Raw genomic sequence first — 13368 nt, 5'->3', positions numbered from 1 at the left:
GAGGTTGAGAACCCAGCAATCTGGGCTGCAGAGAAGAGACGACGATTAGTCTGGAGGTGACATGGAGCTAAAAACTGTGAGATAAGCAGGAAAGTCAAAGTGATTGCGTCAACATTGCGCCTGACGTCGTTCTCTCCCGCCGCCGGTTCGCTTCGCATACCAGATACCTTGATACCTGCGCGTACTGCGTACTGCACACAGCACCGAATGTTAATCTGATTAATACCCGTCCCCTCCCCCCAAAATGGCGACCGCGAGATCTCCGCTGTCGCAACCACGACCACGAACACCTTTGAATAACTCGGCCGTCATCGATCCCGCTGGGTACGTGGGCACTACGTCTTTTCTTTTTGCCCTTTCATGTTTACCGCTGTCCCGCTTGCCGCCACCAACAACAAAGAGGCCGACAGTCCAACCCTTCCGCATACATACCTCTTGCGCTAGTTTGACCATTTCTCGCTAATCCCAAACTCTCCGTCCCTTCAGTGCCAACTATAGCCCAGCCGGCCTATCAAAACAACCTAGCGCAGCAGACAATTCTTACTTTCAATATCATCAGCCACAACCGCAATATTCTCCTGCGCAGAGGATCCCGGCGGACGAAGAGACCGCCTCCAACACGCTGGCCAACGCGCAACTGGCTTCGCCCGGTGCAGACAACTACCTAAGGCGTGACCCCAAATTCACCGAAGAGTGGGATGTCAGTGTGAGAGGAAGCTCGATAATCGACGGCCCAACACACAGAGCCGCCGCCATGCAGCGCTCCAATTCAACGTCGTCGCGTCATGGCGATAACATGAGCATGACGGGCGATGGCACCACCAGCGGCATCTCCCTGTCCAGGGGCAACACGCTGAAGAAGAAAGGCTCGCTGCGTAGGAGTGGTAGCCTTAAGAGAAGCAGCAGTCGGCGAAGCATGAAGGCGGGTAGTGTTCGCAGTCTTGCTTTGCAGAGTAGCCACGATCCCGAGGAAGCTCTCAGCGCTTTCTACTGCCCCGTCCCGACAACAGGAAACCCTACCGAGGTCCTGGCAAATCGCTTCCAATCGTGGCGCAAGATTCTGAAGGACCTCATCGCGTATTTTAGGGAGATTCAGTCGCATTATGAGCATCGATCCAAGTCACTGCTGAAGCTGGCCAACGTCGCAAACAACATGACCACGCCACCCGGCTTCCTTGCTTCGGGTGGACTAGACGACGCGGTAGAGATCTTGAGAACTCACCACAAGCAATCCATTATCGAGGCCAACAAGGCCAGGGAGATTGAGGAGGATGTCATCTTGGCATTGACTGGTCTGAGAAGCGACTTGAACATGAAGATGAAGGAGATCAAGAGCCTGTCTGGCGACTTCAAGAATTCGGTCGAGAAGGAAATGGAGAACACTAGGAGGGCCGTGAACACCCTGCAAGAGGTGCTGGGCCAGACCGAGATGGACTCTTCGTTGACAACCGGCAAACAAGATCCATATCTACTGAGACTGGCGGTGGATCGGCAAGTCGAGCGCCAGATTGACGAGGAAACTTATCTACACCAGGCCTATTTGAATTTGGAAACGTCAGGTCGGGAACTTGAGTCCATTGTCGTCGGCGAAATTCAAAAGTCGTACAATGCCTATGCTGGCATTCTCAAGCGAGAAGCTGACGGATCTTACAACACCATCGAGGATCTGCGAGTTGGACCCATTGCCATGCCCAAGGACCACGAATGGAGCATGTTCATCCAGAAGGATGCGCAGTTCGTGAGCCCAGATATACCGATTCGATCGCCAGAGCATATCCACTATCCTGGACGGGACCACTATGCTAGCCAGGAGATCAGGGCTGGCCTGCTTGAGCGGAAGAGCAAGTATCTAAAGAGCTATACTGCAGGCTGGTGGGTATCCAAACGTAAGAACACTCTGCAACTAGTTTACTAACAGTATCCCAGGTACGTCCTTTCGCCGACGCATCTTCACGAGTTCAAGTCCGCAGACAAGAGCGGTCCGCCAGTCGTGAGCTTGTATCTCCCCGAGCAGAAACTGGGTTCGCACTCTACGGAAGGTGGTTCGTCGAACAAATTTATCCTGAAGGGACGGCAAACCGGTACCATGCACCGCGGTCACACTTGGGTATTTCGTGCGGAAAGTCACGATACTATGATGGCTTGGTACGAGGACATCAAAGCCCTTACCGAGAAAACACCCGAGGAGCGCAGCACGTTCGTCCAGGGTCATGCTCGCACCTTGTCGCGCTCTTCACAGCGCTCCCTCTCCAGCGATGGCATGGTGGACGACGAGGACGATGAACCTTTCGTGTCCCACGAGAATGCCGCGGCTGTGGTGGCCAGCCCCGGCTCCCGGCAAGATTCAATTTCGAACCGGCCCCAGCCTGGTGAGCAATACTGACGCTCTTTGCATTTGGAACGAGTCAGGCATTGTACCCCTTTCAGCGGCCTGGCGACACGTGTTTGGAAGCCCAGCCAGCATACAACTGGACCAACAACTCACATCCCTCTCCATCTTGATGCTGACTGTCCGTGTTCTACAGGTGGCAGATTCCCCAGCGACCTCCAGGTTAACGCCCAGAGGGGAATGCAGGTCCCCCACTCGCCCAGTGATGGTAGTTCTGGGTTTCTAGACAACGAGTATGCTCATGGCGCGTCCACCAACGGCAACGTCACTAACGATTACGAAGCCGTAGCGGCAGCTAGTGCGCTTCCAGGTAGCCAGGTTGGGGAGCCATATCCAGGAACCCGTGCTTCCCAAGTGATGGTTGGCCAGAACTATGGTAACTGCCAAGGCGTCCAGCTGGATGATGTGCCTAGCCATGCCGCCATGGTCCACAACGAAGCCATCGCCGATGGCGTCAATCCTTACAATGGTGAACCCACTATGCCGCAGCACAACAACGCACAACGGTTTTCTGCTGCACCAGTAGTGGTGGCAGGCCCTCACCACGTGAATTCGTCACAACCCACAGACATTAGCCAAGACTCGGGCAATGTTGGGTCTTACAATACCAGTAGGCCGGTGTATAGCACTTCGGTCGCCTCTCCGGCCTACTACGAGAACGAGTCTATGGACCAACCCACCATGATGAATGGTCAGAGTGCAAATGGGCCAGCCAAAGGCTTCGATAGAGTGGGCGCCACCTATGGGCAACAGCAGCAGAATGGGCAGAATGGGCAGTTACCGCGGCCTGGGTTCCAGGGCCGGACGGATAGCACCCCCCACGTGCCCGGTGAGCACCCCGGCACACCTGCGACTACCCCTAGTGTGTACTAAAGTCCAAATGTACTGCTACTTCTTTTCTTTGATACTTTGTCGATGTTGGCTTGAGGTAGTTTGAGGACGGGACGGAGGTACGACGGAAGGGCTAACATGGAATGAAGGTGGTAGTTTGCTGTTGCTCCCTATCTTCTTGGTCCGGTTTTCTTGCGAGGGCGCTCTGGAGGCAAAAGGAAATTGCACACGAGGGAGGAAAGGTGTTGTTGTTGATATACTACATACTTACACTTCATGTTTACTTACGCATCGACTTTTTGTTGTTTTGGTCACCCATCCTGTTGGGGTCAATCTTATCGCTATTCCCAATTCTTGCTTGCTTCGCCTTCACTTCGACTACGGTGATGAAGCGATATACGTTTTGCTGTGATTGGTTCTCTCGCCATGGGGACAAGGCTCCTGGACACCATTTCGTCTTGCATGTCATTTCTCGTATTGGGCACGCACGGAGGTGGATGCCTAATTATGACAATTCTAGTCACGATACACTTCGAGAATGAGTACAAGAAAAGAACGACTAGTAGCTTCAGAGTTCACTTGCTTCTGGCCAATCGTCTAGGGAGGGGTCTCCCACTTGTTTGTGCGCATTTTGTTCCTCACATGGGTCAGAGTTTTTGGGACTCTTTTACAATATGTTTTCCAGCAGGAAAAAGATTGGGTAGCTCACAATCATACAACATTAAATATTTCAGCGACCAATCAGATCTTGAAGTCTTCCGAGAATTAGCAACCACCTATCTCACGAAGCTCCACGGGCTACTCCTGAAATATAGCTACCCCTATTTTTCAGAAAAATAGGGGTAGCTCGTATATCGTAGACGGAGACCAATTGAGGGATCTTCTGTGGTAGGCGAGCATGCAGATGGGTGGGTGTGCGTAGGAACAGCCAACGCGAATATCATGGCTGGAGTTGGTCATACTACTACTTGTCGCAAGGGGTCGTTGCAGTATTGGCTGGCAAAAAAGGAACAACACGCGTTGTTCGAGTTACCAGATGACAATTTCATTGGACTCGTACTGAAATACCCGTTTTTACTCTACAACGCCGATAATGCCTTAGATCTTCATAGCAAATGGTTTACCGTCGAACTCACGGAGCTATCTAGGCTGCTGGCGCTTCCTCCTTAGCAGGCTTCTTCTCAATCTCAGGGAAGGGGTTGTATGAGCCGAGATCCGTCTTCAGCTGCTTCAGCTTGTCCACCGCCTCGGTCAACGCAATGGGTTGTCCACGGTCCTGAGCCGAGGTATTGTCTCGCCATCGGATGTTGACCTGCTCACCCTTCATTTCCTCGTCGCCAACAACTATACACACGTAACGATTAGCTACTGTGTCAAAGGCGTGGGGGAGAACGGAAAGAAACATCAATCCTGGAGATGCAACTTACCGAAGATGAAGTTGTACTGCGCCAACTGTCCGGTGCGGATCTTCTTCTGGAGCGTGTTACCGCTGAGATCGACATCCACATACATCTTCTCCTGGTGGAAGATGGCCCGGACCTTCTCGGCATAGTCATAGAAGCCAACACCGACGGGCACAATCAGGATCTGCCGAGGAGACAACCAGAATGGCCACTTGCCAGCATAATGCTCGCATAGAATGCCGGTGAATCGTTCGATGGATCCGGCCATGGCGCGGTGGATCATGACAGGCCTTGCGCAGCCAGGTGTCAATGCCTTGACAACTCGTTCCTTGGGCGCTTCGCTAGCCTGGTTCGCCGGGTTTCCAGGATTTGGCTTGCCCTCCTTAGCAGCATTGGCCGAGTCGATGACAGCCTGGGGATTCTTCACCTTGAACTTGGGCTTCACCATGGGCTCTGCCTTTTCCTCCTCGGATTTGGCAGCGATGGCCTCGCCAGTGTTGTACTCCAAGTTGAAGTTGACTGGCTGAACAAAGTCCAGCTGAATGGTAGCGCATTGCCAGTCGCGGTTGAGGCAGTCGACAATCGTGATATCGATCTTAGGTCCGTAAAAAGCGCCATCTCCCGGGTTCAAGGTCCACGCAGCGTTGCCCTTGGCCGTGAACTCATCAAGAGACTCGCGTAAGGCTTGCTCTGCCTTGTCCCATGTCTCGATCTCGCCCATATACTTCTCAGGCCTGGTAGAAAGCTTGAGCTTGAAGGTCATGCCAAGGAGGCCGTACATCTCCTGCAAGAAGTCGAATAGGCCGTGCATCTCAGACTTGATCTGATCCTCCCGGCAGAAGATGTGCGCATCATCCTGCTGGAATCTGCGGACACGAGTGAGACCGGATAGGGCACCAGATGCTTCATTTCTGTGAAGGACACCAAAATCGGCAACTCGCCATGGCAACTCTCTGTGCGACCTCTCACGATGGCCAAACAGACGACAATGCCCGGGGCAGTTCATTGGCTTCAAGGCAAACTTGGTGTTCTCCTCCATGTCAATGACAAACTATAGAAAAAACATGTCAGCTTTCTTCGATAGGCAGTTTTGAACAGTTTGCCATACCATGTCATCTTTGTAGTAATTCCAGTGGCCAGACATCTTCCACAGTTCCGAGTTAAACATGTTAGGAGTGATGACCTCTTCGTAGCCACGCTTCCAGTCTGTACACGGTGAACCGTCAGTTGCAAACGACGAAGACGATGGGTGGTGAAAACTTACATTGCTGGCGGATGTAATCCAAGAGGGTGTTGTAGATTCGGGCGCCATGGGGCAACCACATGGCAGAACCTGGGGACATCTCGTCGAAGAAGAATAGCTCCTGGTCTTTGGCAATCTTTCTGTGGTCCCGCTTAGCGGCTTCCTCAAGGAACTTCTTGTGGGCAGCCATTTGCTTCTTGTCAGGAAAGAAACGCCATAGATTCTTTGCAGAGAATCGTTCTTGGCATCACCCAGGAAATAAGATGCCGAGTTCTTCATAACGGCGAAGGCCTCGATGCGGCCGGTATCTGGGACGTGAGGACCACGGCACAAATCAATAAGGGGACCATTGCGGTAGACAGTGGTGGAAGTTCCGTCGGCAATCTTGTCCTTGATGATGTGTTGCTTGTACTTGTTGTAGTTGAACATCTCGAGCAGCTCATCTTTGGTCATGGTCAGGCGCTCGAACTTTTGCTTCTCCTTGACGATGGACGATACAATGTTCTCAATTGGCTTCCAGTCCGAGGCCTGGACTGCGGCGCCTTCGGGCAGGCCCATCTCGTAATAGAAACCGTTGTCAATGGGTGGACCGATGCACAGAGAACAGCCGAATCGTCGCTCGGAGGCTTCGCCCAGAATATGGGCCGAAGAGTGCCAGAAGACCATCTTGCCCTGCTCATCATCGAAGTCAAGCAACTCCAGCTTGCAGGAATCCTCCAGGGGTCTGTCAAGGTCCCAGAGCTGTTCCCGGTCTCCGTTCAGCCTTGCGACGACAGTGCGCTTGTAAAGACTGTTGCTGATGCCCTTGGCGATCTCTCCGGGGGTAGTCTCATACGAGGTGCCGGTCTTGATGGTGCCATCGGGCATGGTGATGTTGATGGGGAGTCGGGGCTTTTGTGCGAGCTCTTCATCTTGTCTCTGCTTGATCTTGTTGAAGAGGTCCAATCGGTACTGCAAGAAGTCGGGTGGAGGGGTCATCTCCAGAGGCCCTGCAGCGGCAGCATCGTCTCCCCCTTTGGGCTTCTTCTCCTTCTTGGCGGCTTTCTTGTCGGGCTTGTTTGCTCCGCCGAGGGCGACATTCTTGACGCCATCAACGACGGACTCGACGGCTTGCTTGGCTGTGTCCGCCATGGTGGTATTGTTGTCGTCGCCGCGAAAGATGTTTTGTGGGAATAGTGTACGGGTGAGTCAACTTATTATTATTATTCAAACCACGACAGAAAGTCGATAGGCGGGGTGTGGTATTTGGTGGGGCAGGGACATTTCGCTTGACTTGGGATGCAGTTACGCTACGGGCCAGGCCAACGTGGAAGTACCTTTGGCGACTGCCCCTCGTTGACCTTGGGCTGGGTTACATTGATAAGAGTCACCCATGTCGATGTCGGGCCAGAATGACTCAGGGGCGCCTGTGGCTCAACTTATTCGTGGCTTCACTCTCCCTAGCACCACCCACAGCAAAGTCGGCAGGTGCCCCTCCACTTCTTAGTGGAGTGGCCCACTAACGCGATAAGCTATGTAACGGGATTAATCCGGCCGACCACCAAAGAGTTTCTCCGATAAGCAGCAAAGCAAAGCTGCATTGGACGAATCTGGAAAAAAAAAATCCCAAGCTCCCAATCGACTAGAAATCCATAATCACCAGCGCCAGCGCAACATCCGTACAGCGTCAATTGACCACCATACAGACGCGAAAATGTCACGAGGAGCTCCCAGAGGACGAGGCGGGTTTGGCGGTGGCGGCTTCGGCGGCCGTGGAGGTGGTGAGTCCTTGAAAACCCTCGTCAAAGACTGTCTTGTTGCATGCATAGTTGGCTAACCATGCTTTCGCCCTTCTCTAGGCCGCGGTGGTTTCCGGACAACGTGATTTCGGTCCTCCCGCTCAGATCCTCGAAATGGGCACCTTCATGCACGCCTGTGAGGGCGAGATGGTCTGCGAGTCCAACAACCCCAAAGTTCCCATGTTCGGAGCTCAGATTTTCCTCGAAAACAAGACTTCGGTAAGCCTGCCCATACCATACCGCGATGCACACGCGTTGTCTACGCTCCAAGCACACGACAGCTAACATCTATGCTCTCTGACAGGTCGGCAAAGTCGACGAGGTCCTCGGCCCCATCAACCAAGTTTACTACACCATCAAACCGAGCGAAGGCATCGTTGCCACGAGCTTCAAGCCCGGCGACAAGTTCTTTATCGGCGGCGACAGACTGTTACCCATGGACAAGTTCCTGCCCAAGCCCAAGCCCCCGCCAGGAGCCCCCAAGGTGAAGAGAGCCGGACGCGGCGGTGCCGGTGGCCGTGGTGGCCCCATGCGCGGCGGACGAGGTGGCCCTAGGGGTCGCGGTGGCCCCGGTGGCTTCTCAAGGGAGGCGGCCGTGGTGGAAGCGGATTTGGTGCGCCCCGTGGTGGTGGCGGTCGCGGAGGTGGTGGTTTCAGTCGTGGTGGCGGCAGCCGAGGCGGTGGTGGTTTCAGCCGTGGTGGTGGTGGTGGCTTCGGCCGGGGCCGATGATCGCTCAACGACCATTTACTGATTTGCTCGTCTTTTGGTTTTTTTCTCCCCTAGAAAGAACTTCCCACGGGGAAAGGCCACCTTGTACCCTGTCCGGCTAGACATTGGCGTTGCGATTCTCTTATTTCATTCATGGGCTGAAATGTGGTCACGAATGGGGACCTCAGGCGTTCAGGATCTTTTGTTCAAAACAGGGTGTTCATTGTCTGATATTGCTCACTACTTGTGTCTTTGCCGAAACCATTTCCCTTTTGATCACCAAGTCCGTACTTTTTGATATGAACCGCAGCTCTGTTGGGTTTACCTGGGTTTCTGAGCCTGAGACCTTACACACGATGGGGTATCCACATAGGTTTCCTCTCCACAAATGGACAGGAGCACCTCTGCGATGCCACATTCAACGAGAGAAAGGTTCGCGAGGCTGATTTGGTCGCGTGATGAATAGTCAAGTTCAGGCAACGCAACGCATAATCCGTTCAAGGGGCTCCACCCACCGCCCCCTATTTCAGCCGACCTGGTTCTGAGGAAAGAATGATGGATAAAGGATCACTTGGTCATGTCAGTATAACAAATTCGGGGGGGGGGGCATGCCACGCAAGATTCAAGCAGCACGCATTCGGTGCTACGTGTATCATGGCCTAGACTCACCCTTGTAGACATAAAGAACTGGATCAAAATTGTACAAGTCCTTACGAGTAAGTTCAGAGAAAGTCCCTTTGATTTGCTTAAATTCCCATGCAGCCCTCTCTCCTCTACTGTCAGTCTGTACTCCGTCAGCATCGTGTCCTGGTTTGCTGTAATTTCCGCTTACTTGGAACGTTCTCGGATTTTCTGCATAGGCAGCGGGGCATGTTGTCTGGTGCTGGACTCGACCACCGAGCCAAAGTTATTATCGGGATTTACAGTTATTCGATATCAGTAACGTTGCTGGTCAAATCATCGCAATAAAATACTTCATATAGATGATATAGAACAAAAATAGTCAAGAATATGGTATATATTTGGTAGACGGCCAGCCAGAGCCATGAGTGAGAGTCTATATAGATACAAGTGTGATATGTAAGTGTTGCTGCACTGAAGCGGAAAGGTCGGTATGTGCTTTTGTGTAAGAATTATTAGCTTGCGTGTGAAACCGAAAGAAAGGAAGAAAGCAAAAGACAACAACAAAAGGAATGTCATTCTCGTCATCGTTCGTCATGAATAGCCCCTGCCCGTATGTATATCTCCATTACAAATTCCCACCCACTTCCTTCTATTTCGAACTACCGCTAACGGCCATACCCCTGAGACGGCGCGGATCGCATCTCGGACGGTGGCACCGCATTGGGGGAAGCTGCCGCAGCAGCCTTCTTTCGTCTCGACCGCCATGCAGCCGCGAAGAAGGCCAGGGCGACGCAGATGCCGAGCCCGCCGAGCCCGAGGCCGAAGTACTGCGCGGCGCGGATCCCCACGAGGGCGGCGTCCACACTGCTGCTGCTGCTGCCGCCGTGGCCGCCGCTGTGCTTGTGCATCTCGACCTCGATGGTGGCGGCGAAGCCCAGGGCGGTGCTGATGCTGTAGTTGACGACGGTCACGACGAGGCTGGCGGCGATGCCCTGGTGCTCCTTGGCGACGCTGTTGCTGAGCAGGAGCGAGGCCGCCGGGTTGCTCATGTCCATGCCGAAGGGCATGATGAGGGCCGACAGGAACGTGTTGGCCCAGTACGTCTGCCCGACGGGCGCTGTCGCCATGAACAGGCTGCCCGCCGCGAAGGCGCACATGCTGATGATCATGATCCAGTGGGGGCCCAAGCGCGCCATGTAGGCCGCCACCACCAAGGAGGCGAGCAGGCCCGTGACGGGGCCCGGGGCCAGCGAGGCCGCCGTGAGCATGGGGCGCCACCCCCGCAGGTTCTCGAGCACCTGGATGTAGTAGAAGACCCAGATGGCGAAGCAGCCCCAGCCGGCCGCGACGCAGGCCAGGACGAAGTTGGTCTGGGAGCGCATGGCGGCGACGGGCACGAGCGGGTGCACGGCGTTCTTCTCGACGTACACGAAGACGCCGATGAGCAGCAGGCCGATGATGAGCATGAAGTAGGTGTAGGGCGTGGTCCACGACGCGATGGGGGCCTGGTTCCAGGCGAAATTGAAGAGGACGAGGCCAGTGACGCCGCACATCATGCCGGTGACGTCGAGCTGTGTCCAGAGGCTTTCTTTCTCGTTCTTCTTGGTCTGCTCCGTCGCGGGGAGCACGAAGACGGCCACAAGCGCCAGTACGCCGCACACGATCCCCAAGATCCAGAAGGCCCAAGGCCAGGACGCAAGCTCCGATAGTACGGCCGCCATGATGCCACCCACGACGAAACCGAAGGGCGCCGCGGCCCCGAACAGGCTCATGACCAGGGCCTTGCGGCGGCCGGGGGTGTAGGCGCGTCCCAGCATGGCCTGGCCGTTGGGCACGAGGAGCGCGGGGCCGATGCCCTGCATGGCGCGACAGATGTCGAAGTAGACGACGCCGTTGGCGGTGGTGCTCAGTTGCACCATCTCGGCGAAGCCGACCATGATGCTCCAGACGGCGAACCAGATGAACCCGATGATGAAGATCTTCTTGTGGCCGTAGAGGTCCCCGAGCCGGCCCGCGGGTAACACAAATGTGCCAGACGTCAGGGCGTACGCCGCCGAAAACCAAGCTAGGTCTGCTGGCTGAGACAGGCCGAACGTCACTCCGATAATGGTTGCTGGAATCATGGCTTGGGCCACACCGGAAAGCATGAGAGCCTCTGAGACAAAACGGGTCAGTAGAGTTCCACGAGCTAAGTATCGGAGAGGGGGCCGCCTTGTGCAACATGAGACCATTGAGCGCCACCGGAGCGCCACCAAGGTCAAAGTGATATGCATATTGTTTGTTGGTCGGGGGTGGAGGGGAGGGGGGAAAGCAACATAGACGCTGCTCAGGCAGAACCTGTGTGTAGGTTTTACTCACGAGCCGTAGCAATAAGCAGAAAGAAAAGGATCTCATGGCCTATCCCCATGTCCGGCCCCTCGGGACTTCCCTTGCGCTGCTTCCGGAGTGGTCGTCGCCGTTTTGTGTTCTTGCGATCGATGCCGGAGCCATGGCGCACATAGGTGTGGCCTCCGACCTCGATAGCGTCTGGTGCCGACGATGTATCATCTTCAATCTCGCCAGAGCCCGAGATGCGTCGCATCTGTCCCACATACCCAGCAATCTTCATCTGGTAGGCGGCTTCGATCAGGTCGACCGACGCGGCCGAGTGGCGATTTGGCTTCTCCGTGCCCGAGGAGCTCGAAGGGGGCGTATATCCCCTTGCCAGATGTGGCTCCTCTTGCATCTGGTAGACGTCACGCAGTATGCTTGTGCGTCGGGAATGGCTGATTCGACCACTGGGTTCTCGGTAAGAACAGCTGCGATTAAAAGGGACATCGAGGCTGCCAACACTGTCCCAGTATGGATCTCTGTGCGAGAGCGGGCGTGGTCGCGGGGACAGCTCGAGTGTGCGGTAGCTCGGTGGGTGATATGAGACTGGTCGGCCGCGGAGCCTTCGGGGGGAGTTCAAGAGCGTAGGTGTTGATTCTGCTACTCTTGCCCAGTAATCGTGGTGTGTCATTGCACTGGTGTTTATGACTATATCACTCACTTCGGAGTCGCTATGTTCCATGTGCTCATCCGACGTCGTTCTGCGCATGGGGTTAGGTCTGGGAGGGAAAAGGCCGGAAGAAGTCAGAGCTGGAGGTGAAGCTGCTTCGGCGGCTGCCACATGCCGTGGGCTGTTCAAGCTGAGGGAGTCTGAAGGCATCCTGCTAACCACCAGTGGGTTTATATGAGGTACTGGAGATGCGTCTTGGAATTCTTTAGAGTAGGATGATCCGGATGACTCCTCAATAGATACGGTCTCCGTGGTCGGCACCTTTTCGACATGGTCGAGTTGTGCCGAGTACCCTTGTGGATTTTGCTGGTACTGTGGACGATGGCTTCGAATAGATTGGATAACCGCGTTGATGGTCTCTTGTGCCCTAGCTATTTCCTCTAGTGACATCTGCCGGCCAGATTCTCCGCTTGAGCCATTGGAGAGAGAATGCGGCGAGGCTTGTGAGTCTTCAGCAGCCTCATTGTCATTTTCGTGCATCGCGGCGAGTACACTCATTCGACGTGGAGGTGGCTGAGCCAGTTTGTTTGGTGTCCAAGTCTCGAGCTTTTGTCTGACGTTAAACTTGCTAAGGCTTGTACCAACCTCCTTGTTCAGGATAATGAAGCTAACGAGCAGATTAAGCAGCAGCCAGGTTGAGCTGACTTAGGCTGAGACTGAAACGGGTAAGGAGTTGGTGGGATGAACAGAGTATTCGAGTAAGGAAAGGAAGCGAAGGATCGAATAGCTATACTATCCTGATTAGAAGAGAAGCCTGGGGAAGAGGCCTGGTTAGAAACGATTAGGCCAGAAGGGCGGACGGGGGAGTAGAAGAAGCAGTACCCCGTGATCCCGAGTGTTGAGATCAGTTGAGCGGCGAGACACTTCTCCCGGGACCGACCTCGGATCGAGGCGTGGAGGCTTCCGCCAACAGAGTAATTCAAGTCAGGTTTGGCTGCGCCTGTGCATGCGCATGTGCATGTTCTTGGAAATACTGTGAGATGCGGGCTCGATGCTTGTGGGGGACGTCACCGGGAGTAAGGGTCTTGATCAGCATGAAGTATATATGACTGGATAAGCTTCAGACCGTATCGACGAAAGGGGCGCTGGAAGTAAGCCTCGAAAACCAGGGGGCCCGGGATGCTAGCAGTCTTTTGCGAGTTGGCATCAATCCATACTCCTCGGATCAACCGGAGACAGTCACTCCAAGTCGAGGTCCTCACGGTCAACACAGAATGTCTCGCAGTGATGCGGTATTTACCATGACTTGTAGAGGATGGGGCCAGTCCCCGCTACACCTACCGCAATGGATCAGAGATATAAGCACACGGATGTGAGCCGGCCACTGCCTTTCTCGTAGCCAAGATGGGCCG

The 13368-nt window shown here is 54.5% G+C and overlaps 4 protein-coding genes across 4 annotated transcripts; 2 read left to right on the top strand and 2 right to left on the bottom strand.

Annotated features, from left to right (window-relative positions):
* Positions 1-244: 244 nt before the first annotated feature.
* PG994_005838 (PH domain-containing protein) lies at positions 245-3262 on the top strand (the record flags this gene model as incomplete). The annotated part of the gene is made up of 4 exons (XM_066857247.1): positions 245-324; positions 487-1872; positions 1927-2369; positions 2526-3262. 4 exons carry the CDS (start codon positions 245-247, stop codon positions 3260-3262), a joined length of 2646 nt encoding a protein of 881 aa, XP_066716516.1.
* A 1102-nt stretch (positions 3263-4364) lies between these two features.
* PG994_005837 (uncharacterized protein) lies at positions 4365-6997 on the bottom strand (the record flags this gene model as incomplete). The annotated part of the gene is made up of 5 exons (XM_066857246.1): positions 4365-4564; positions 4648-5674; positions 5732-5829; positions 5888-6038; positions 6080-6997. 5 exons carry the CDS (start codon positions 6995-6997, stop codon positions 4365-4367), a joined length of 2394 nt encoding a protein of 797 aa, XP_066716515.1.
* A 761-nt stretch (positions 6998-7758) lies between these two features.
* On the top strand, positions 7759-8395 carry PG994_005836 (H/ACA ribonucleoprotein complex subunit 1; the record flags this gene model as incomplete). The annotated part of the gene is made up of 2 exons (XM_066857245.1): positions 7759-7863; positions 7949-8395. The coding sequence occupies 2 exons, from the start codon at positions 7759-7761 to the stop codon at positions 8393-8395; spliced, it is 552 nt and encodes a 183-aa protein (XP_066716514.1).
* Positions 8396-9641: 1246 nt separating this feature from the next.
* On the bottom strand, positions 9642-11701 carry PG994_005835 (uncharacterized protein; the record flags this gene model as incomplete). The annotated part of the gene is made up of 2 exons (XM_066857244.1): positions 9642-11131; positions 11335-11701. The coding sequence occupies 2 exons, from the start codon at positions 11699-11701 to the stop codon at positions 9642-9644; spliced, it is 1857 nt and encodes a 618-aa protein (XP_066716513.1).
* Positions 11702-13368: the final 1667 nt, after the last annotated feature.

Source organism: Apiospora phragmitis (genome assembly GCF_038363925.1).
Source record: "Apiospora phragmitis strain CBS 135458 chromosome Unknown utg000006l:1.0-5683423.0:1.0-5690449.0, whole genome shotgun sequence".
Classification (NCBI taxonomy): Eukaryota; Fungi; Ascomycota; class Sordariomycetes; order Amphisphaeriales; family Apiosporaceae; genus Apiospora; species Apiospora phragmitis.
Note: the sequence above shows the minus strand (reverse complement) of the source record. Positions and strands in the feature narration are given on the sequence as shown.